The 25,203-nt window shown below is 37.3% G+C and overlaps 1 protein-coding gene across 1 annotated transcript in view; it reads left to right on the top strand.

Annotated features, from left to right (window-relative positions):
• LOC133859360 (protease Do-like 7) overlaps positions 1–24,866 on the top strand; it is a 30,112-nt gene extending 5,246 nt beyond the window's left edge. Inside the window, exons 3-24 of the mRNA XM_062294748.1 lie at positions 2,945–3,079; positions 4,938–4,996; positions 5,559–5,595; positions 7,710–7,835; positions 7,969–8,058; positions 8,913–8,978; positions 9,184–9,240; positions 12,283–12,348; positions 13,031–13,138; positions 15,591–15,671; positions 16,810–16,859; positions 18,176–18,341; positions 18,903–19,412; positions 20,639–20,821; positions 20,898–21,003; positions 21,272–21,442; positions 21,533–21,612; positions 21,688–21,915; positions 23,076–23,291; positions 23,474–23,631; positions 24,044–24,155; positions 24,419–24,866. Coding sequence (XP_062150732.1) covers positions 2,945–3,079; positions 4,938–4,996; positions 5,559–5,595; positions 7,710–7,835; positions 7,969–8,058; positions 8,913–8,978; positions 9,184–9,240; positions 12,283–12,348; positions 13,031–13,138; positions 15,591–15,671; positions 16,810–16,859; positions 18,176–18,341; positions 18,903–19,412; positions 20,639–20,821; positions 20,898–21,003; positions 21,272–21,442; positions 21,533–21,612; positions 21,688–21,915; positions 23,076–23,291; positions 23,474–23,631; positions 24,044–24,155; positions 24,419–24,595 — 2,982 coding nt within the window. The 3' untranslated portion in view covers positions 24,596–24,866. The remainder of the gene's footprint in view (positions 1–2,944; positions 3,080–4,937; positions 4,997–5,558; positions 5,596–7,709; positions 7,836–7,968; positions 8,059–8,912; positions 8,979–9,183; positions 9,241–12,282; positions 12,349–13,030; positions 13,139–15,590; positions 15,672–16,809; positions 16,860–18,175; positions 18,342–18,902; positions 19,413–20,638; positions 20,822–20,897; positions 21,004–21,271; positions 21,443–21,532; positions 21,613–21,687; positions 21,916–23,075; positions 23,292–23,473; positions 23,632–24,043; positions 24,156–24,418) is intronic.
• Positions 24,867–25,203: the final 337 nt, after the last annotated feature.

Genomic DNA, 25,203 nt, shown 5'->3' with positions numbered 1-25,203 from the left:
ATAGACTTAAGACGGTTTTGGAAAAGGTTATTTCGAAATCTCAAAGCGCCTTTGTCAAGGGGAGACAAATTTTGGACCCTATACTTATTGCTAATGAATGTCTGGATAGTAGATTAAGATCAGGGGAGCCTGGAGTCATGTGCAAAATGGATCTGGAAAAAGCTTATGATCATGTTAATTGGGATTTCTTATTGTTTATACTGAGGAGATGTGGATTTGGGGAAAAATGGTGCTCATGGATAAAACATTGTATATCCTGTGTGAGATTCTCAGTGTTGGTTAATGGCTCACCTAATGGATTTTTCAGTAGTTATCGTGGGTTGAGACAAGGGGATCCTCTTTCACCCTTGTTGTTTGTTTTTGTGATGGAGGCATTGAGCCGTATGATTTCAGCTGCGGTAGGAGGGGGCTTAGTCGAAGGATTTAGAGTGGGTAATGTTTCATTCTCACATTTATTATTTGCAGATGATACTTTGATTTTCTGCAGTGCTCGCCAAGCTCAGTTACGTTATCTTAGAAGCATCTTTCTTCTGTTTGAAGCCGCTTCGGGATTGAAGGTTAATTTGGCCAAGTCAGCTTTAATCCCTGTGGGAGAAGTAGCTCAAGTGGAAGGCCTTGCCGATATTCTGGGGTGTGGGGTTGCTAATCTACCGGTGAAGTATCTTGGCCTTCCGTTGGGGGCTTCCTTCAAAGCTATTCATATTTGGGATGGTGTTATTGAGAAGGTTGAACGTAGGTTGGCCAGTTGGAAAAGGTTGTACCTTTCCAAGGGAGGAAGAGTTACCCTCATCAAGAGTTCTCTTTCCAACTTGCCCACGTATTTTCTGTCTTTGTTTCCTTTACCGGCAAGTGTTAGTGCTCGTATTGAGAAGCTACAACGAGACTTCCTGTGGGGAGGAATTGGGGATGAGTTCAAGTATCATTTGGTGAAATGGTCTAAAGTGTGCACTCCAGTTTCAGAAGGCGGGTTGGGTATTAGAAATTTGGTGGTGTTTAACAAGGCCCTTTTAGGCAAATGGCTTTGGCGGTTTGGGACTGAGAGGGAAGCTTGGTGGAGAATAGCGGTAGATTCCAAGTTTGGAAGTTTATGGGGAGGGTGGTGCTCCCTTGAGCCTACAGGTTCTTTTGGGGTGGGGCTATGGAAGAACATCAGGAAAGGGTGGAAGAAGTTTGTTGGATTCTCTAGATTTGAGGTGGGAGGTGGGACTAGAATAAAATTCTGGCATGATTTATGGTGTGGGAACTCAACTCTTAAGGATGCTTTTCCTGTTTTGTTTGGAATGGCTCGTGCGAAGGATGCTTCAGTTGCGGATAATGTGGAGCTTGTGGGTGGCTCCAATCAGTGGAGCGTGCGCTTTTTTAGAGAAGCGCATGATTGGGAATTGGAGACCTTTGCTGCTTTTTTCCAGGAATTGCACTCGGTCAGTCTTAATAGAGGTAGTGAAGACAAAATGCGGTGGATCCCTTCCAAAAATGGTTTGTTCAAGGTTGGGTCTTTTTTCAGCTCTTTGGCTTGCGCTGTGAGAAGTCACTTTCCCTAGAAGAGTGTATGGAAGACTCAGGCTCCTCCGCGGGCGGCGTTTTTCGCGTGGTCCGCGGCTCTGGGCAAGATCCTAACGGGGGATAACCTCAGGAAAAGGCATGTCATTGTGGTGGATAGATGTTACATGTGCAAGAGAAGCGGGGAATCAGTGGATCACCTTCTCCTTCATTGCGATGTTGCATACGCTATGTGGAGTGCTATTTTTTCTCGCTTTGGTCTGTCTTGGGTTATGCCTATGGGAGTCTTTGACTTGTATGCGTGCTGGTGGACGGCTGGCAGGGCGAGGAGTGCCGTTATCTGGAAGATGGTGCCAACATGCATTCTCTGGTGTGTTTGGAAGGAAAGAAATGATAGGTGTTTTGAGGACTTAGAGAGATTTTTGGAGGATATTTTAGCTTCTCTTTTTTATACGTTGTATCTTTGGACGGTGGCTTTTTTGTCACCGTTGTCTTTTACATTTGATGAATTTCTTGTTCGTTTTTCTCTTTCTAGCTAGGTGCGTTCTCTTGTATACTGCCGGTGTATTAAGGGGCGCCTTACGCTTTTAATAAGACAAACTTATGACTTATCAAAAAAAAAAAAAGAAAGTCCCTCTAAAGCTTTTCAATTCTATTAGCCACACCTACCGGAATAGGGAAGAGAGACAAATAACCAGAACTCACGTAATAGGAACTCGAGAATCTGAGCGCACCTAGGGCTCATCTAGCAAACCCTTTAGTCTCCAATCTATAGCTTGTTGGTATGGAAGAATCTTTATTCCTTGAATCTTCTTTAATCACCCTTATGGAGGGGAGAAAATGTCTTGATATTTACTAGGCCAGGGTCACTATTTCCGATGTGATGCCTATTGCCCCCCTTATTTGGGGTTTTGAGGTCTAAATAACAATTTTAAATGTATACTTTTTGTTTTGTAGTTTATTGTATTGTTTTTTTTTTTTGCTTCCTTGTTTATGATCTCTGGAACGGCTAGCTTTCTAGTTTCCTGTTATTTTGCTCTTATACTTTGGTATTTAGTTTATTTATTTATTTTTTAAGTTCATATGCTTCTGTGTTAGTTAAAAATGCTGCCACAAAGAGGAGTAGGTCAATTTTGTTGGTCTATATATTTCTGTGTTTCTTTCAATGTATTCATTTACTTTCACATTGCTTTTGAAATGCTGTAAGAGTTTCAGAGCTATTGCACTTGGAGAATTAAGTTAGTTTGCTTTCAACATAATATATACTGTAGTTATGATTCATAGTGTATAGATGCTGTATTTAGCCAGCACAGGGCTTGTGTTAATGTGTATGCCTTATTGTCCTCATGCTGGCATGAATAATAGATATATCACTCAAATTTTAACAAATTTTCTATCCTATGTATATCTCAGTGGTGCTAACTTTATGTGAACAATCTTCTAGGTGCATGATTTTGGCTTCTTTCGTTATGATCCTGGTGCAATCCAGTTTCTCGATTACGAGGAGATTCCTCTTTCTCCTGAGGCTGCTTGTGTTGGACTGGAAATTAGGGTTGTTGGTAATGATAGTGGTGAAAAGGTATTCACATCAAATTTTGACTGGAAGTCACTCTTAGAGCTTAATTAGTTTTTGAGATATTTACAGTGGGGATTTTAATTCTTTCTACTTCAAGGGGTATAATAACAGATTGATTATGCCAATGTTTTTGTAACTTTTTATAGGTGAATAACATCCGTCCTTATAAATGTAATAAATAGTACTTCACATCCCCCTTTCTTCCCCAAAACAACATTTAGTGTCAATTTGAACAATAACACTAAATCTTGGCTTTAATTAAAACTTTTTTGTGTATAAAAAGGCTGGTCTGAAGTATTGCTATTTTTCCCTTATGTGTATTAAATTTTTGTTTGAAATATGTATATTGAGACACTGTTTGAAGATGTATATTGATGGTTTGATACTCATATGAGGCATGAAACTCGGTAAAATTTTGTAGATGCATGTAAGTCTTACCCACTTCTAGTTTGTAACCAAACTGAGTAATTATTATTATTATTATTATTATTATTATTATTATTTTTTCGTAATGAAGAAATTATAATCATTTCTGTATGCATAGTTTTGTTGTAGATGTCAGAAGATATATCAAGGACTCCTGCACAATGGGATATTTTGTAGATGATAGTCAAGCTTTAGTTAACTTTTTTTTTTTGATAAGTAAATGAAATTTTATAAAAAGCGTAAGGCGCCCCTCTAAGTACATTGGAAGTATACACAAGGAAACACCTAAGAAAGCAAAGAAAAACGAACAAGAAAATCAGAGAAACTAATAGACACGGGTGACAAAAAAGCCTCCGTCCAAAGATACAACATAAGAAAAAACGAAGCAAGAATCACATGTATAGAACAAGAAACTAGCTTTGACGATTTCACAGAAAAGAAAACAATAATAGAACAGCAAAAACATAGTTCTAAATGACACATTTGCTCGGCAAAAAGAGAGAAATTCAAAGGGCCTTAAGTAGCATACAGTTGCTGGAGTATTCTTTTAGCATTAATTAGTTCATTTAATAATCCAGGGCCATACAAAAAAGCAAAAAGCGTTGTCAACCAAGGCCCATGTTGTTGTATTAAGCTTTCACCAGTGATAAACAAAGTCTGATGAGTTGAGTTGCTCAAATTTGTAAAAGAACTGGGTGAATTGAGTACGTTTTATTGTGTGACTAATCTGGTGATCCAAATAAAACCTTGAACCTTTGAGTGACTGGTTCACAAGTTTGACTGCCTGGATCAGTCCAGGTTTGATACTATTAACAAAACTATCTAATTTTATGATATGAAGTCCAACGGTTAGGGTCTGGGTTCATTTCTATTTGTCTTTCATTTAGAAATGTGCGTGGGGTCTGGGTTCACGTGTTTCACCAAGACATGAATATCAAGTTAACCCCTATTGGTAAGTAGAGCTAAATTGATGATTATAATGTATAAAAATAGAGTGACTCCAATTAGTGGAGACAAGGCCACTTTGATTGTGGTGATAACTCCTGCTCTAGCTGTTGTATCAAAAATTCATCCCGCAAACACACATGCAGGCTTACATGCATGTCCAAAGATATTTGTGTATATATGATCCTCATGAAATTAAGTTTATGTATCTATGTATGTGTTTGATGTTGAACGTGGTAGTGTTTAGTGCAATTGCTAATGATTTATCATTATTACTTTCCTGGTAAAACTATGTAGTCTATGTTTGTGTTTGGTTCCTGCTTACCAACCGGCAAAAAAAAGAAGGGAATATTGTCATAGCTTCTTTCTCGATATTACATATATTTTGCCTCTGGTCCTAGCTATCATTAGATTATAGGAATTTGATTTATTCTAATACTGTTTTTTTTTCCATCAAGGCTCCTTCATTGATTTGATGCCAAATTTACAGGTTTCCATTTTGGCTGGAACTCTTGCTCGATTAGATAGAGATGCTCCTCATTATAAAAAGTATGTGGTTGCTTTACTAAAGTTCTATTTTGTTTGCTTTACTCTTTGAAGAAATGCACATTTGGAAAACATAAGTCAATGACATTTAATTGACATCAACCTGAGCAAATTAGAAATTCTCCTCTCTTAGGGATTTTTGGTTGTGGTTTTCTCTTATATAGTAGTGTGTATAACATTCTACATCAATGAGCAAATTAGAAATTCTTGTCTCTGAATGAATTTTTGGTTCTGTTTCTCTTATCTAGTTGTGTGCGTATTCAAATTCTACATCTATTGGTGGTGAGAGAAGATTATTTCATTAAAACTGAGTTATGATATTTTATTTTCCATTTTTTGTCATGAAATTCTTGAGAATGTGATGCAATTTGCTAGGTTCTGGTCATGGCTTCTCGTCAGCCTTTTGTTATGTGGGAACTATAATTCAAAACCAAGCTGAGATTCCCATGCTTGTGTACCTATGATATGTTGAAAACTTCTCATTGTTGACATTGGTTCTGCACACACTTTTATCTGTCTGTGTTCACTACCGAAAGTAGTAAATAATGATTGTTATTTGGTGTAGGGATGGCTACAATGACTTCAATACTTTCTACATGCAAGTAAGTATCTTAACCATTTATACGTATAGTATAAACTGATAATAAATCTCCAATAACATTTATAAGTGTTAGATATTTCTATTTTCCCTTCAAATTTCATCCATCATTATTTAATTCAGTAAAAAATGTATAATAAAAAACCAACAGTTTAACTGTTGCCCAGGGGTTGAACCAATGACCAGATAACCTGACCATTTTCCAGGTCAAATGTCTGGTAGGGTTTTGATAACTGGTAGTGACTTAGGAAAAACAATTTTCTTTTACTTTTCCTGTAATCAACCATCAAAAGTGTAACAATCTTTAGAACACCGTAGGGATGTTTCTGTCAGAATGTGACTCTTTTATTAGTGTTGGCAGTTGTAGAACTGATGAGGCTTCTCATATGAAGTACTTTAATTTGTAGTGAAGTACATGAGAGAAGGCTCATTGTTGATATTTTCATGTAACAGTTTGCTTACATACATACACGTACACATACATTAATACATCTGGTGAGAACTTTAGTAAAGTTTGTGGTGAGACAGTGGCCATGTTCAACTACATTGTTTCATATATTGGGAACTGTGGTTACTTGTTTTCTTGTTATTTGTGATTTAGTGGGTAATCAGTAATACCGGGATGGTTGCAGAGATGCTGGTATGTTACCAGGATGTTGTTCCGTTCTGTCTTATGCAATGCATTTGGGTAAAAGGAAATGCTTGGACCTTCGACAGGGTTGAGCTTCTTGTTTCTAAGTTGATACTCATTTATTTGGCCAGTCTTCAATTTGTTGGTGATATCAAACCGTTTTCCGTTTTCTTCTTTCCATGATTTTAAGAATTTTTACATATAATGACTTGTGTTATAATTTTTCTTACCTTCTCTCCTCTCTAGGAGTCTCTTGTTGTAAATTCCTCTGGGAACTTTTTTTTGTTTACAACCTGTGTAGTAGGGTCCTTGTTGAATTATAACCCACCTTGAGCTTGCTCAATTTGAACTTTGAAATTGAGGCTCAATCTTGGAATGATGGGGTCTTGGCCAAGCTCACAGTCAGGTTGAACTCGTCAACCTCACTCGAGCTCTCCCAATGTTTTTTAAAAACTAATTAAACAAGAAGTTCAGACCCATGCATGTCCACATTTATCGCAGGCACCTTAGAAATTCAAATTGACAACATTAGTAATTCGTCCACTTTCATTTGCAGGCCTTGCTTCTTTTGTTGCCTTTTACAATCTTTAAATTTAAAATATTAATTATTGTTTCGAATGGTTAAATTTGATGGTAAGTAATATCTTCTCTTGTTCCCTCTATTGTTTTAGTTTCTCTCTCTCTCTCTCTCTCTCTCTCTCTCTCTCTCTCGTTTTTTTTCCCCTTGAAAGCTAGCAATTGTTTTTGTTTCTTGGTTTGTTTTCTGCTGAATGGAACTTGGCAGTGGATTCATTTTCCTTCTGATCTAATCGTTTTATGTTCCAGTTCTTCAATCTTGGTACATTGGTGGCTATTTCATGTTGTCTTTTATGCCAGAGTTAAGCAACCAATTCTATGCTAGTATCAATTTGAAGAATTTCGCTGTGTTTTTCATTTCCTTGGAAGAAAATAAGTATCGAGGTGGCCTTTGGAAAATATTTTAATGGAACTAATGCCTTGTAATTTTTGAATGAATTTGTGTTTATTAAAGTGTGCTGCCATATTATACTACTGAGCCTCTTAACCATAAGGAGCAGCTCAATCGGTTGGGGACCACGCCTCATGAAGTGGAGATCACTATTTCGTATCTACCGTTTCCCTCTCTTTGGGGCCAATTACTTATATATATATATATATATAATACTGAGCCACTTAATTATGCTTGGTGTGGGCACCTAAAAAGCCTTCAAATTTACGTTTTTATGGATTTGGGCTTTTGGTGTCAGTCTATAGAAGGTACTGACATCTTACAATGCTCAATGGTGTGTCAAAATTGCTGCTAATTTGTGGGACATAGTTGTCATTGAAGAGCCATCTTCTTGACTCTGCTGCTATAACTGATTTTTGAAACTACTTTTTGGTTCTCTATTGTCAAATTATTGATCTGCTTTCTTGCAGCTTGAGCGTAAATGTTCTTGTTTCTTAGTTAATGATTTGGTTGCTTACAGGCTGCATCTGGGACTAAAGGTGGTTCTAGTGGTTCACCAGTTATTGATTGGCAAGGCAGAGCGGTGGCTTTGAATGCTGGGAGCAAGTCATCGAGTGCATCAGCGTTCTTTTTGCCTTTAGAACGAGTGAGCGCTTCTTGTATATTTGCTGAACCTTTATGCCATGCTTCCAGTTCTAATTGAGATCAAGCACAATCCTTCTAGTGGGGAGTGTGTAATTCAAATTTAGGCACTAAACATAGAGTGGCTTAATTGGCAGGTTGTGAGGGCATTGGGGTTTCTTCAGAAGGGCAGTGATTCTTATGTAAATAAATGGGAGGCAGTTACCATTCCTCGTGGTACGCTTCAGGTTTGTTGTTGATGTTTTATCCTCGCAGAGCTTCCCTACCATTAATGTTACATTTTTAATTATTTACTCTTACACTAGTACTACATTAGACAAGATTGAATATGTTTTGTTGAGTAGGCCAGAATTCAATTTTTTACCTGACTGTCATGGTAAATCATGGTGTTATTACTTAAATTCTAAAGCATGCTGCGTCTTATAATTTTTATTTAAGCACATACCAAGATAGGGTCTTAAGACTGGAAAACTATAGTACATCAGCTGAAAATTGAGGGCATTTATTGCGGAGGGTCTGGAACATAGAAAAGTACCCAGATCCTAGAATCGTTAGTATTAATGGTACATTTTCAGATATGCACTATTTGCAACATATGGTATTATGTCGGGTACTTTTCTTTTTACTTTTTTTTTTCATTATTTTGGATGCATGGGGTGGTGGGAGAATGGATTTTTGTGCACCCTTGCGTTTGATCACTGAGTTAATTTACTTGGGAAATAAGTAAGATGGAATAGAGACATGCATACGCCCATTCATGTGACTGACTTCTGGCAGTGAATACTGAGAGTCATATGAAGGAGATGCAAACTGTACCTAAATTAAGAAAATGGTTATGAAAAAGTTGTTCTTTGTGTAGACTGTGAAGTGGTTGTTTTCTCCTGATCTTTAAAGCGGTTGTTAATGATGCTTTTCACTCCAAAAGTCTTTGATGTGCCAGTGATGTCGTTATAAAGTTGTGTTAAAAACGTTGAATTAGTTTTGCAAATTTTTATTTTCTTGGTTTGGAAAATATGGATATTTGTTTACAATATCTGAGATTTATTGTTGTTTGATTTGGCTTTGTTAATCCATGGTATAGGTAACATTTCTCCATAAAGGATTTGATGAGACACGTCGGCTTGGCCTACAAAGTGAAACAGAGCAGGTCTCTGCTTTTACAAATGCGTTGTTTCCAGTTATTGTTTTGATAAAATTGGGGTTCCTCTATTTTTTCCTTTTAGGGATTCTCTTGTATGCTTTCTGTGTATTAGAGTTGCGCTCGTATGCGCTTTATTAATGATATGAAATTACTTATATAAAAAAAAAATTTGGGGTTCCTCAATCCTTTATTGTACTTTTGACTTGTTTAGGTGGTACGACATGCATCTCCACCGGGGGAAACTGGAATGCTTGTTGTTGACTCTGTGGTAAGTACATTTGTATCATTTTTTTTTTCCTATAAAAAAGAAATTAGATTTTGTGTTTCTAATGTTAATTTTTATTATAATTTTCTTATTATTTTTCAATTACTTATCAAAAAAATAATTTTCTTAGGACGTGTTGGTACACGTAATGACTAGTCTATTGGGAAAAAATAGTTATTACTGGGAATCGAAGAAGCTGGAATGGAATAACTATTCATATTCCTTAATTTGGTTGTAACATTGGAATAAAATACTGAATATGTATTCTTTTGTTGTTAAGGATAAGATAGGAAACTCACACAACACACCCGACTCCTACTCGGCCACTATTCCAGCCGCAATATCACCAAATGACAGCAGACAGCATCTAGAGAAATCAGCCGTGACTCAAGGAAGTTTCCCACAACAGGACAAGCGCATATCTCCTACAGCTATCAGACCTACAACTAGCATATCTCGCATATCTTCATATTCTCTCATTAATCCATTCCTTCTAGGCACACCAACGGCTCTATTACCCTATAGGACAGAATTCTTCTTTTTTTTTTTTTGATAAGTAATTAGATTTTATTAAAAAGCGTAAGGCGCCCCTAAGTACACCGGGAATATACATAGAAACCACCAAAGCCAACCCACAAAAGGAAAAACCCAAACAAACCCACAAAGAACAACCCTAAAACCTGAAACCCATAAAGAGCACCCAAAACACCCAAAGCCCAAGAAATGAAAGAAGCCCCCAACAAACTCTTGTAAATGACTATTCCATTAGGAAAAGAAATAGCTATTCCTAGGAATAGAAGGTGGCGGAATGGAATGGCTATTCCTTTTTTTTGATAAGTAAGAGAATTTTATTAAAAAGCGCAAAGCGCAATCAAGTATACAGGGAGTATACAAGAGAGACAACTAAGAAGAAGAAGAAAGCAAAACAAGGAAATCGTTATAACTAATCTCTAGAGGTGCGAGATACGCAGCCGTCCAGGAGTACAAAGAATGAATAAAAAAGGAAATGAGCTCCTCTATTGTTCTTTCTTTGTCCTCGAACTGTCTTTCGTTGCGTTCCGTCCACAAGCACCACATAAGACAACAGGGAACCATTTTCCACACGACCGCGCTTCGGGAGCGTCCCCCCGGCCACCAACAGGCAAATAAGTCTACCACCCGAAAAGGCATCACCCAAGACAAACCGAAGCGTCTGAGAATATCATACCAAAGAACTCGTGCAACCTCGCAATGAAGAAGAAGGTGATCCACAGTCTCCCTGTTTATTTTACACATGCAGCATCTATCTATCACAATGACACGTTTCTTCCTGAGATTGTCCAGGGTGAGAATTTTCCCTAGCGCTACCGTCCAAGCGAAAAAAGCCACTTTCAAAGGAGCCTTGGTTCGCCAAATGCTTTTCCACGGAAATAATATAGCTTCATTGCAAGCAAGAGCCTTATAGAATGTTCTAACATCAAAAGACCCTTTGCGAGCAAGGGACCACCAGAGCCGGTCTCCTCCATCTTGCCCAACCTTGGAGGAATACAATAAAGAGAAGAAGGAAGCCATGACATCCACCTCCCAATCGTGTACGTCACGAAGAAATCTGACATCCCACTGATAGGATCCACTAACCTCTACCAAGTGATCTGCTACCAAAGAATTCTTGGCACAAGCTATATCATACAGCACTGGATAAGCTTCCTTGAGAGGCATCTCACCACACCAAACATCATCCCAAAAACGTATCCTGCACCCATTACCCAAGATAATTTTGGAATGGAATGGCTATTCCTACTCTTTAGTTTGATAAGAACTCATATATTTTAATTGGAATCCAATCAAAATTACTAAAAAAATCCCACATTTTTAAAAAGAAAAATAAAAAGAAAATCAAATTATTTAAAAAAGAAAAAAAGAAAAAGAAAACCCATGGGTGGTCGACCACCCATTGGGGTGGTCAATGGGTGGCCGGCCAACTAGTGAAGGGTTTGGCTTTTTTTTTTTTTTTTAAAAAAAAATACATGATTTTTCAGGAAAATATTGCTTTTACCCCAAGGAATAGCTATTCTTCTTAGTTTTTAGAGGAATAGGTATTCCTCTTCGTAAATGAATAGGTATTCCAATGGGAATAACTATTCCAAGGAATAGACCCCTACCTACCAAACAAAAGAATGACTATTCCATAGGAATAGCCATTCCATTCCAGGGGTCTATTCCGCGAACCAAACGGGACTGTAATTATAGAAAACAATGTACACGGCACACTGTAACAGCCTATATATACCACTTCAATACAATACCTTAGCATCAAGTGCTAAAGGCATTTTACCCTAATCTTCTATTTAGTTTACATTTGTTTGGTACAATGCAATACACTAGTGAATGGAATCATATTGTGACCAAATTTCCTAAAACACCCTTTTAATACAATTCTATTTCACATTTTTAAATATAATTAGTTTTGGTATAACTATTTTTTTAAGTCATGCCCGATGATGCCATCTACATAAAACCAGTACTTGCCTAAATTCTCCCCAAATTTTTTAGTAGTGTTCCCACCGCTATTACCCACACTGGCATATCTTTCTTCTACAAAATCATCAAAATCTCCTTTATTCAGAAATGATTTGCTTCCATAGCTCCTGGTTGATATGCTTTTTGTGTATTCCTTCTGTCTTTAAGAGAGGAATTCTCGGTTTTTGTTATTTCAGCTAGTGACAAGAGGCTTAGCGGACCTGTACTCAATGTAACAAAGCATCTATCTTTCCCAGTTTCAGCTTCAACAACAATCCCAGAATTGTCCATGATTTGTGTGTGTGTGTGTGTGTGAGAGAGAGAGAGAGAGATATCAATCATTCTCTGTTGAGGGTTTTTTCGGGAAGATTAATCGATATGCTATCCCACAGGAAAGGAATAGCTATTCCTGTGGAATAAGAATATTCCTAAGAATAAAAAACAAACTTCATTTCAGGGGTTTATTTTGTATACCGAACGTACCCTTAGTATTGTAAAGGTAATGTTCTGTGAATTTTGACCCATTTGGTATTGGACTTATTTCAGGTGCCTGGTGGCCCGGCTCATAAGCATTTGGAGCCAGGAGATGTGCTTGTTCGTGTGAATGGGGAAGTAAGTTTTGCCTTGATTTACTCCTGACTTCATTGATTTATTGCAGTGAGCTATTGTGTATGATTTTAATCATGTATTGTAATTGCTGGACTATTTTGTTGGCTGCTCTGTTAAATAACATTCATTTCGAAAAAGCACCACTAGTTGACTTATAAAAAAAGGCTTACAGTAGTTCTTATGGAAGAAGATGAAATTTTGGAAACATAATGTTTCTGGTGATATTATTTTTTCCCAAGCCCGGTAGAGAATGCCATTTTGATTTTTTTTTGTTGTTGTTGGGGGGGGGGGGAGGCTACTTACAAGATAACTTTCTGAAGAAGTGTGTTGTTAATTGTTTGTTATTTATTTTTATTTATTTTTATCCTTTTGGTGATGGAGATAATTGAAAGAGCAGATTTCTAACAAGCCCCAATATTCTCTTTTTTCTATATTTTTTCCACACTCATTGGACATCTGTACTGCTTTATTTGCTCATGTGGAAGTTGACCATATGCATTTGGCTACAATCTAAGTGTGGAGTCGTGCAACATCATTTGGACATTATTCATCTTGTAACAAAGTTTAAATAACCTTGAATAATCATGCCTTAGTTTGTAGAAGAATATAATATAGATATTGTTTTCTACTACTGTTGAGCTATTTCTTGCTTGAGTTGGTTTAATGCATGCAAATCCTAATGCAGGTAATTACTCAATTCTTAAAGTTGGAGACTTTGCTTGATGATAGTGTGAACCAGAACATTGAATTACAAACTGAAAGGGGTGGGACATCATTGACTGTCAACTTGGTGGTAAGAGTTACTTTATTTGGTTTTTTTTGTTTTGCTAATGTTCAAGTAACCTTTGGTTACTGCCTTTTACTTTCTCTAGAGAAAAGTGTACTAAGGTATTCTGGTACATAGCTTGCTGTGAGAAATAATGAACTTGATCCTGGTGAGACTCACTTGGAAACCATTATCTGCATGCTGATATTGATTTTAAAAACTTCGTTGTAGCCATTCTATGTGTTGGTCTATGAAATTCTTGACCCATATAGGATTGTAGGTCTTACAGCGGCACCTAGCAGTAGCTGTAGTAAGTGACAAATGAAGCTTGTTAATTATTTAGGGGCTACAGTGGCATGAATAAGTGATGCAATCCAAATGGAGTTGACTGCTAAAAACTATGGACCCAAGGGTCAGTTTTGCAAATATGACTTCAAAATTAGGTCCTTTGCATTGTTCATAGACGCGGTTTAGATCCCTTAGCAAGGGCTCAAAGGCGAAGCCTGGCAGATTGAAAAAAACAAGAGAGAATTAAAATTTTGCAAATTGACTCTATCAATGTTAAACTAATTAGATAATATAAAATCCTTCCTGAGCTATTACTTAAAGATAAGCTACTATAATTATTTTCTTAATCTTTTTTTTCCTTGGTTGCAAGAAAAAGTCTGCATGTATATATATATATATATTTCGTTTTTGTTTGAGGGGGAGTGGTTGATGAAACACTGAAACTAGCATCATTGATTTCCATACTGATACATCACATGGCTTTTAAAGGCTGAACTTTATTATGGTTGTTTTGCGTGTAATAATCTCAGGAAATGAAATAAACTTGTATTGTTTCCCTCTCCTTGATGAAGGGTGGAGGCCACGGCTGCTGAACCAATACCATATGTTGATAGCTAAATTATTGGGCCAGATATTGGCAGCCTAGGCCTGGCCTTAGAGAGAAGTGGTGGTCCCAGGTCTTGGCCAGCTATTTAACATCTTTTCAAATGCCAAGTTAACTTGTTTTTGAAAAAATTAGGGTTGGTTTGGCAAAGTTTTGAGAAGTGCTTTGGGTTTTGAAAAATGTTCTGAAAAATGTGAAAATTGAGAAGTGTTTTGGTGGGGGTCACATTTGAAATAATGTTGTATGTGGGGTCACAAAAGAAAATTTGTTTGGTAAAATTGTTGAAAAGTGTTTCTGAAAAACAAAAAACTGATAAGTGTTTTTCTAAAAAATAAAAGAAAAAAAGTAAAAACATAAAATTAGGCCTATCACAGCTGGCCTCCATGGCTGGTGGCTGCCACCCCCTGTGGAGGTTGCTAGACAGATTGGCAGCCGCTGTGGTATCCGCTTCTCAGATTTGGTGGTGGCCACCGCGGGGCCTCCAAACAGATCTGGTGGCCATCGCGAGACCGCCAAACAGATCTGGTGGCGACCGCGCTGCCAGACGGTTTCGGCAGCCACGATCAGTTTTTTTTTTTTAATATGTATTTAAAAAAAATTATATGTAATTAGGCAGACTCCACACCTGAAAAATGAGCATGTGTTTGGTTGTTTTTAAAATGTGTTGTGCTTTATTTTTTGAGAAGTGGTTTGCATTTTGAAAAGAATTTTGTGGCTTATTTTAAAAAGTGTATTAGTGGTGAGAGTCATAGTTGGAAACCCATTTGGATAATTGATATTTGAGAAGAGTTTTTAGTTTGAAAAGCGAAAGAGTTTTGTAAAATTTTTCCAAACAATGCCCTAATTTCCTCCTTTTTAACAAATAAAAAGGAGGGGGGTTCTTTTGTATCTTGGGTGTTTGATGGGGGGTTTCTTTTGAATCTTGGGTTTTATTGTTTTATAGGAGATTACTTTGTATCTTGGGTGTTGGATGGGGGGTTCTATTGGGTTTTGTTTTATTATGGGGGTTACTTTGTATCTTGGGTGTTTGTTGGAGGGTTTCTATTGTATCTTGGGTTTCATGTGGGTTTTGGGTGTTGTGGGTATGTAGTTTCTTATGGGTTTTTCATGTGGGCTAGCTGGGTCGCTTCTGTGTATACTTCCTGTGTAATAGGGGCGCTTTACGCTTTTTTAATGAAAGTTTCTTACTTATCAAAAAAAAATTGTAGCTCAAGTTGTTAAGGTTAAGAAAGTTAAGTTTCTTAGGTTCAAATCTCACCAGTACAAGTAAAAACTTTTGGGCTGGGCCAGGCCACTGATAGTCAAGCTCGAGCTAAGAAAAAGCACCCAACCTTTGCCTAAAGCCTAAAACCTCAGGCTCAAGCTCCAAGATTTTTGGTTTTTCTGGGCTGGCCATTGGATCACCCACTCTATGGATGCCCATCCTTTTTCTGTGCTAGCTCCCACCTTCAATGGCATATTAGATTTTACCGATACAATTTGTTTTATATGTACTGTCTACTTGGTTATATTCTGAGCTTTCTATTATTTCTCCATTTTACTTTATCTTATTATTGCAAAATTTAATATCTTCTTTATATAACTCAGGTTCAGGATTTACATTCAATAACTCCTGATTACTTCTTAGAAGTAAGTGGCGCAGTGATACACCCTCTTTCCTATCAACAGGTAGGCTGCGATTTGTAATTATTGCTTGCTTCTTAAGAGTGGCACTTTTTATCCTCCATATTATTTACTTATTGTGCTAAAAATCCTGCTCTTTCCTTCATCGTCGTTAGTCCTTTTGACATAAGATTCTCGGCTGCTCAAGAGACTCTCAGTTGATGCGACAGTTTGACTGATTGGATGTGAATTTCATGCATGGCATGCTTCAGTTTGAGACTTAGGAAATGTAATTTTATAAAGCTGCTAAGCAAGTTCCCTCTTTCCCTGTAGCACTTGCTTCATTCGGGGTACTGCGGTATTTTTTGCATGTGATCAGATCAGGCGGAGGTTTTTACTACTTTTTGGAATGCTATTAGTTCAAACCTTTCTTGAATGAAGAGAGTATGCTTCAGTTGTTACATTAGTTTCTTCTTTTTATTTTTATTTTTGAGAGTGTTTGGCGGACTAAGGTCCCTTTGAGGGTGGGCTTTTTTGTTTGGTCGGCGGCCTTAGGAAAGATCTTTACTATGGACAATCTTTGGAAGCAGCTCGTCATTGTGGTTGATAGGTGTTATATGTGCAAAAGAAATGGGGAGTCGGTGGATCATATTTTTCTTCATTGTGAGGTTGTTTGTGCCATTTGGAATGTTTTCTCAGTCGATTTGGGCTATCTTGGGTTATAGCTAGACGAGTAGTCGACTTGTATGCTTGTTGGTGGACTGCCGGCTGCTATGTGGAAGATGGTGCATTCGTGCCTTTTTTGGTATTTATGGAGGAAAATGAATATAGAAGCTTTGAGGATCGTGAGAGGATTTTGGAGGAGATTAAGTCTTTGTTTTTCAACACTACATATATTTGGACCGCTTTTTTTTCTCCTTTGTTGATTAACTATCATGAATTTTTTGTTCTTTCTAGCTAGGTGGCCTTTCTTGTATACTTCCTGTGTACCTGGGGGCACCTTACGCTTTTAATGAAATTTTGATTACTCAAAAAAGGAAAAGAAAAATTGAATCTGACCTTCAATTAGTGTGAAGCCAAACCTGTTGAACTTAGCTTTGTTAAATTGTAGTATGGTCAATGCTGCTTTCTGCTAGCTATGTATTTTATGTAATTCTTATTATCATAGCAGACATTATAACTAATTTATATTTACTTGATGCAGGCCAGAAATTTCCGTTTCCACTGTGGCCTTGTATATGTTACGGAACCAGGGTAAGTTTATTTATATCTAGTATGAAGATTTACACGTTCTTTTGGTAAGTAACGCAAATTTTTATTGCCAAAAATGAGATAAACTATTACACAATGTAGAAGAAAGTCTTATAAAGAATTAAAAACGGCATTTCTAGAAAGCCCAATCCTTTGAACTGGCACCCTTGGATTTTCCAGCTACCTGCAGTCAAGGGTCAACAGCTTCAAGAATTATGGTTGGGCAATGGACTCAATTTTTTTTTTTTTTCATATGTTTTCACAAATACATGATTACACCTAACAATTGAACCTCCTAAAAAGGCGAACAAAATTGAAAGCCTTGATAGATATAGTTCCAACAAGTAGATTCATAGACAGAGATGTAGCCTCCTCCGTTAAGCAAGCCATTTATTCCAAACAATATTTATTGTTTCCCTTTTTGCAACGTGTATTATCATTGATAGTCAGTGCCATGTTTTTGGCCAACTATTAAATTGGTGGAAACAGAACATGGCAAGGCCATCTAACAAAGTAAGTTAGAAGGAAGGACCCAGCTAACCCAAGCCACATCTCTCAATCCAGCAGGTGCACATCACGGAAAATGAGTTTTGTATGAAGATTTATGTTACTAGTTGGTTTGGCGTATTCATCTATTGTCACTTACAATCTGTAAATTTATGTTGATCTTTTGTACTTTGTATTTCTATTTTTGTCAAATATATAATTTAAGACTAGATTGATTGTTCTCCCTAATTAATATTGGGAGAAGATATGCTCCCTGATATCATTATTCAATGGTTCCCTGAGTGGGTCACTGTAATAAACAAGTATTGTGGGGTTTCAATAGCCACCATACAATGCAGAAACAAATGGTCAATGGATTCTCCAGAAGTCTTACACATAGAGCACCATTCCATCATGATAATGTTCTTCAGCATCTGTTGTACTGTACTATTTCTTTCTTAAAACCCTTCCGTCCATTTCTTTAGAAGTTTTGATAGCATAAGGTTCGATATTGTAATTATTTGGAGTTCCCTAAAACTTAATTTGCCGCTGTTTTTTATGATCTTCATAACAAAGTTTTCTGTCCATTCACATACTAGTGTAGAATGAGTTGAAAGAGTGGCCAGCTAAATTGTGCCTGAGTTGTCAAGACTCTCAATAAGGCATTTTGAACTTGTGGCACTAACTTTCATGCCAATAATCCTGAGTTTGTGTTACAGTATGGGTATGCAATTCAATCGTATTGAAAAATTGGATAAATATGTGTTTGCTTTCAGTACTTTGACACTGTAGGCCATTTTAATATAATGGAGCTATTATTTTACCTATTGCAGATATATGCTCTTTAGAGCAGGAGTTCCTCGCCATGCCATCATTAAAAAATTTGCTGGTGAAGAAATATCATGTCTTGAGGAACTAATTGCAATTCTATTCAAGCTCTCTAGGGGTGCTCGAGTGCCATTGGAGTATATAAGTTACATGGATCGTCACCGGAGGAAGGTATGTGATGATTAGTTAATACAGTTTATTGATCTTTTATCACATCGGTGAATTGATACTTAGTACTGATTTCTTGTTTGGTTTACTCCAACTACTATTGTTCAACTAACAGAGGACAATATTCATGGGCCTATGGGGCCTATCGGTTCTTTCATCTAGTGTGGCTCTGGTCTCGATTTGATGGTTTACTTGTCTAAAATGAACCAAGTGAATGGACCTGTAGAGGCCTAGTGGCGTCGTTAACCTTCTATGATTAAAGTGGATAGTTGAAAAGATGCATTGCCATTGATTTTAGCACATAGATGCACCGACTCTTTTATCCATACAAGTCTTGGTTGATACGATGGCACTTGTAAGCATGAGAGGAACTAATTGTCCTTCCTTGGGTCTTCTGTTGTATGCTCTGTGCTATGTACTTTGTATTCGTTGTTGGTATGACATTTATTCTCTCCCCCCCCCCCCCCCCCCCCCCCCTCTTTGGTATAATTTAATTAGGAACTTTTTTGGCCCACCCTCCCCTTGTAGTTTCTACTGACTATTCTGACTTTTTTGTGACTGTAGTCTGTACTTGTCACGATTGATCGGCATGAATGGTATGCACCTCCGCAAATATACACTCGTGTTGATAGTACTGGTCTTTGGATGGCAAAGCCTGCTTTTCAACCTGACTCCCTTCTACTATCCTCTTGTATTAATGATGCTGGGAGTCTGGCAGTCCAGATGTTTTCAGTGAGTGGTGAGGCTAATGGTATGGAAGACTTACATCAGAGTAACAACCAGGAGTTGACTGATGGTGTTACCAGTATGGAAACAAATTGTGAAGATACTTGTGATGAAACACGACCTCGGGATGACTCTGTTGGGACAAAGAAACGAAGAGTGGAAGATGAATTGTCTGCTAACACAAATATTGTTGCTGATTGTTCCTTGCTTGATACCAGAGAAGTTAAGTTGGAGGATTCTAACACTCTGCAAAATGCTGTCTTAAGAGATTTTCAAGGTGCAACAGCAACCACAGCTAATGCTTCTTTTTCTGAACGTGTGATAGAGCCCACTCTTGTAATGTTTGAGGTAATTATCTTATAAAATCATTGTTGTCTTCAATCAACTGCCTAATTTTGTCGAATCGTGATGCGAACCCACTAGTAACAAAGTATAGAAAATGATAAATCGGCTACTTCGAGAGAGCAATTAGAGATCTATTCCTTATTAGAGTCGTCATAGTCTTAAAAGTCAAGACCCAATTGGTCTCTTATGTAATCGGTAGTATGTTGTTTCTCTATTTAAAGGGGAACTATTAATAAGAAAAGTATGGAGTTGATTATCATTTTAGAATACAGTTTTCTGTGTTTTGGAGGTCAAGGCTCCCTTGAAGTAGCCGATTTATCCTTTTCTATGTTTTGTTATTTGTGGTTTCGCATCAAATCGCCTAGTGGATTTTTACCCATCTAGTTTCTGGTGCCCCTTTCGCTTTATTCTCATGACGTTAAGCTTTAAAGGTTTGTACACTTTACCCTCCAACCTTGCTCATGATTCCCATCAATTAATCCTTGGACTTTGAATTGAAGTAATGTTACTTTTTTAGTTTTATGAGTGTTTCAATTTGGCCCTTTTATGTTTAATTATCCGGAATTTTCTAGGAAGAGGATCATTTTTCATGCAAGTGTGAACATATTTTATACAAATGTCATTATCATAAGTAAAGCAAGTTTAAAATCATCCCTAAAAATATTAATCTTAATAATTCCGTTTGAAAGTAAAGTCGCTAACTTGTACTTTCCTGTGATGTCAAACACCAATTTGGTATCTAATAACTGTGTGCAAGACATATTGGCATTTAGGTATGTCACAGATGAGGCCCCTCCAATTCAGGGAGTCTGTGATCTTTGGGCCAAATGATGCCTCCCCCCAACCCCCACCCACTCCACAACCAACACACACAAGAATGCGGTGTGGGTAAAGTCATAGGTTCACTTGTTTAGTTGGTTATATCAGGAATGTGGGGTGTCATTATTTGGATCACATCAGATAGAAATCTATTGGGACAGGAGGCCTTTTTTTCTCTCTCTCTCTCTCGTCTTTTGGTTTTGAAGCACCTTTTCCATCTTTGTTACTACTATATTTGGTAATTTTGATTCTAGAGTCACTCTTCCATGGTTTTAGTTTTTTGTTTTATATATATATATATATTCAATGGGTAGAACATGGTGGCATGGATGGCTTACTGCTTTCTTGTTAGGGAAGTGTTTCTTTCTAGGGCTTACATGTTGTTAATAAGATGGTCTTTATACTTGCAGGTCCATGTGCCACCATCATGTATGCTTGATGGCGTCCATTCACAACATTTTTTTGGGACTGGTGTCATTATTTATCATTCTCAAAGCATGGGACTTGTGGCGGTTGATAAGAACACAGTTGCAATATCTTCATCCGATGTGATGCTGTCTTTTGCTGCTTTTCCAATTGAAATTCCTGGGGAGGTAAATTTTTTAGATGTCAGTCAATCTTGAAAAACATTGTTTATTATTCTGCTTAAGTTTTTCAGTTTCTTTATAGGTTGTTTTTCTCCACCCTGTTCACAATTACGCTCTTGTCGCATATGACCCGTCTGCTCTAGGAGATTCTGGTTTCTCCGTTGTTCGGGCTGCTGAGCTACTTCCTGGTAGGCTTGACTTTTCACATTATTTCCTCAATTTCCATTTGTTTAATTTATGGTGAATTGGTCAGATTCCATATTCCAAAAAAAGTCAATATTTTTGCCGCGTCACACTTTTGCATCACTACCCATGTTTTAGCAAACATAAAGCTGGTCTTCTTCCATGTGTGCAATTAATAATTTTACTTTTACTAATTTCTAAGTCCATTGACGGTTGTTTTACCTAAGATATGCATATACAAGAAGGATTTTCATGCTTATACTTTTGAGACAGAGCCTGCATTACGTCGTGGCGACTCGGTGTATCTCGTGGGGTTAAGTAGAAGCCTGCAAGCGACATCCAGAAAATCCATTGTGACCAATCCATGTGCTGCATTGAATATTGGCTCAGCTGATTGTCCACGATATAGGGCAACCAACATGGAAGTCATCGAGCTTGATACTGGCAAGTTCACTCTGTTTTTAAAGTAGATATTATTTGTCCAGATGTTGACTTTGTTGCATTTCTGATGTCTTACCTTTCTCTGTATCTCAGATTTTGGAAGTACATTTTCCGGGGCGTTAACTGATGAGCATGGAAGGGTCCAAGCTATATGGGGAAGCTTTTCAACTCAGGTTTCCATTGTAAAATTGCTTCTTCTGATGTGCTTCATTATAGCATTACTCTGATGCATAAATTACTGATTTCAGCTGAAATTTGGCTGCAATACGTCTGAGGATCATCAATTTGTCAGAGGAATCCCAATATCTACAATCAGCCAAGTGCTTGACAAAATCATATCTGGTGCAAAGGGGCCACCTCTTCTCATAAATGGTGTCAGAAGGCCGATGCCACTTGTTAGAATTTTAGAGGTTGAACTTTATCCTACATTGCTTTCAAAGGCCCGGAGTTTTGGACTGAGCGATGATTGGGTGCAAGTACGTATTCATCCTAAGCAAATAGTTTATCATTTCTTTTTTCTTCTTTTAGTATGCAATGTGAATGCATTTCTCTTTGATTTAAACTTAAGTGATAAGGAAAATGGTTTGTTTATTTGTTTCTCTTTTTATTTTGAGTCCATAATGGCTTATTCTAGTTTAATGTGAAGAAGAATCTGATATTGATTCTAATATTATGGTTCCTAAAACATATAGGTGTAGATGAAGTATCCTATATTGCGGAATTTAGTAATAGAATATTAAAAACGTTCAATAATTTTGGGAGGTTTCAATAGAAATGACGTTTCTTTGTTAAGTATAAGTAACATGGTCTGCAAGAAGTGTGGACTCTAATAATTTCAAACTTGATTTTACTGGTCATAGTTTGATTATCATTATAGTTTTAATTAATCTTTGGTAAATGAGTAATTAAAACTTGAAAGTTAGGAGTCTAATTATATTCACTCTTCAAAACAGAAAAGTGAAGGCACATGGACATGTTATACTATGGTCAATGGAGTCTCGGAGGATTTTTTTAGCAGCTATTGAAGCTTATGCATGATTGTTTGGTTAATTTCTATTTCTAGGTTAGATGTCATAGATAATGGGTGTGTTGTCTAGATAATTTTCTTCTTTAATGGGTGAAGTGAATCATCCTCGAGTGTATTCTATTCCGATCACAAGTCACAAAATGGTTCTTTACTTGTTTGGGCTTGTGAATTTTTTTTTTCTTTCTCTTGGATATAGTTGTCTGCTTTACTTGAAGGTACACTGAAAAAATCAACTTTGCGGTGTTGTGTGGAGGCCTAGCAGAATTGGAATGAGAGAACATAAGAACATGTATAAAAGAATGGAAACAGATCTGAGGATGCAAAATGAATAGCTTTTTCTTGGTCTATCAATGCCAAAGCCTTATAAGTGCATTTATGTGACCAGTTTAACATATCTTGCGTATTAACTTGTGTTTCACTTTATGTATTGTTATGGCTAAATATCGTTGATGTTGCCAGGTTTAGATATTGGAATGGTGCGCCTGTTGTGATAAGTTATTTTTTATCATGTTACTTTGGTGTCCTTATTTCCTTTCTTTCTTAGATGAATATTATAGTAATACCAATATCCCTATTTTATAATTAGTAATTGGTGAATGTTCCGTGTAGGCTCTTGTCAAGAAAGATCCAATTAGACGACAGGTTTTACGAGTGAAAGGTTGTTTGGCTGGATCCCAAGCTGAAACTTTACTGGAACAAGGAGACATGGTCTTGGCAATCGACAAAGAGCCAGTTACATGTTTCCATGACATAGAAACTGCTTGCCAAGCATTAGACAAATGTGATAACACTGATGGAAAGCTTAACTTGACCATTTTTCGGCAGGTAAGCAAATAATATGTTCCATGTAGATTCCCATTTTTTATTTTCTCATTTAGTTAGGAGCAGGGTTTGAAGAAGGTATTGCGTAGGTATACTTGTCTGCTTCATATTATTGTGCACTGAGTCCTTATATAAGGAGCATTGAATGAATCATTATTAATAATTTCATCTGTGTGGTCTGCCAGGGACGTGAAATTGATATTCTTGTGGGGACAGATGTTCGGGATGGGATTGGCACAACTCGTGTGATAAATTGGTGCGGGTGTATTGTTCAGGATCCTCACCCAGCAGTACGTGCTCTTGGATTTCTTCCTGAAGAAGGTCATGGTGTGTATGTGGCGAGGTATGAGATTTGCTCATTACAAATATCTTATGCTTTTGTTGATATGGAGATAACAGCAAACATTTAGAATGTTGGCAGTGATGTGAAGGATATTTAATTTTAATACACGATAGCTATTCTGTTGGCATTCTCACTAAGAAGTAGCTCGACCAAGTGTTTGCAAACTGCTTGTTTCTGGATGTTGTATAGAAATGTTTGACACCCACAAAAGTTTTAAAAATGCTAATTTAGTAGTTAAGTGTTCAGCCTAATGCCTGTCAAACATCACAAAACGCCAACTTCCACTGTTGACCGAACCGGAGCCAAGCCTGGCTAATCGCCTCTCCTACTCTTTTACACTTTAATAAACTTTAGTACTTTCCCTTGTAAAGTTTCAACTAACAATGGATCATAACTTTGTCAAATTTACCAGGTGGTGCCATGGCAGTCCAGTGCATAGGTATGGTCTGTATGCACTTCAGTGGATAGTTGAGATTAATGGAAAACCGACTCCTGATTTAGAGGCTTTTGTTAATGTGACAAAGGTATATCCGCCAGCTCCCTCCCCTGCTCTATTTCAATATATGCATGTGTGCGTGCGCGTGGCACACTCGTGTGAGCATTCATGTGCCTCTGTACAATGTTTGTAGTTTATTAAATGCCAAACATGAAGAACAGAAATAAAATAAGAAGATTTCTTTGAGGTTTCAGATTTTGGATGAGAATCTAATTTTATGCTAAACTATGTGTTTGCATGTGTACCAAGTGATATGCTTATTTATGATGATCTCCTCTTAACGTAATTCAGGAATTAGAACACGGGGAGTTCGTTCGTGTGAGGACAGTCCACCTGAATGGGAAGCCTCGGGTACTAACATTGAAGCAGGATTTGCACTACTGGCCTACGTGGGAGTTGAGATTTAATCCCGAGACCGCAATGTGGCGTAGAAAGACAATCAAGGCATTAGGCTGCAATACTGTATGAAAGAGGCAATTCTCGTGCGACTGGACGGACACTTTTCCCTTGCGTAGGAAAGCACCATATGATCGTAAAGAGCCGAGAGTATCCTCGATCACCTGGAATCGTCGGTTCAGACACGAATTGGTGCTGCTGCCTTCCGGGGTGGATTACATGCTACGAGGCATTTTTATTTAGGGCGAAATGTGAATCATTATATTTAAGGTTCATTGTTAACTGGAAATATTTATACAAACTGTTAGATGAAAGAAAATAAATCTATATATTGTTTGACTCATTCTATTCCCTATACTCAATTTGTATTTCTATGAATACGTATTTCGGTTATTGTGCATCTATGAATAATGAAGTTGGGGACTAGAACCTAGACCAATGCCCTAGCATGCCCATCCTTCCAAGATATTAGGATAAATGTATTTTTTGGTCCATGCGATTTGATGTGTTTTAAAAGTGATTGATTAATCTCTGAGTCTAGGATAAGCAAAAATAAAATAAAATTGGTATCTACTGTTAGAAAGGTAGACAAATTCGGTTAGTGTGTCACATGAGCACCGCATGTTACAATAATTTTTTATTTTTTATTTTTTTAATTGTAAGCAATACTATAATTAGTG

The sequence above is a fragment of the Alnus glutinosa genome, chromosome 2 (assembly GCF_958979055.1).
Source record: "Alnus glutinosa chromosome 2, dhAlnGlut1.1, whole genome shotgun sequence".
NCBI classification, from domain to species: Eukaryota; Viridiplantae; Streptophyta; class Magnoliopsida; order Fagales; family Betulaceae; genus Alnus; species Alnus glutinosa.
This window is presented reverse-complemented; position numbering and strand designations above follow the sequence as displayed.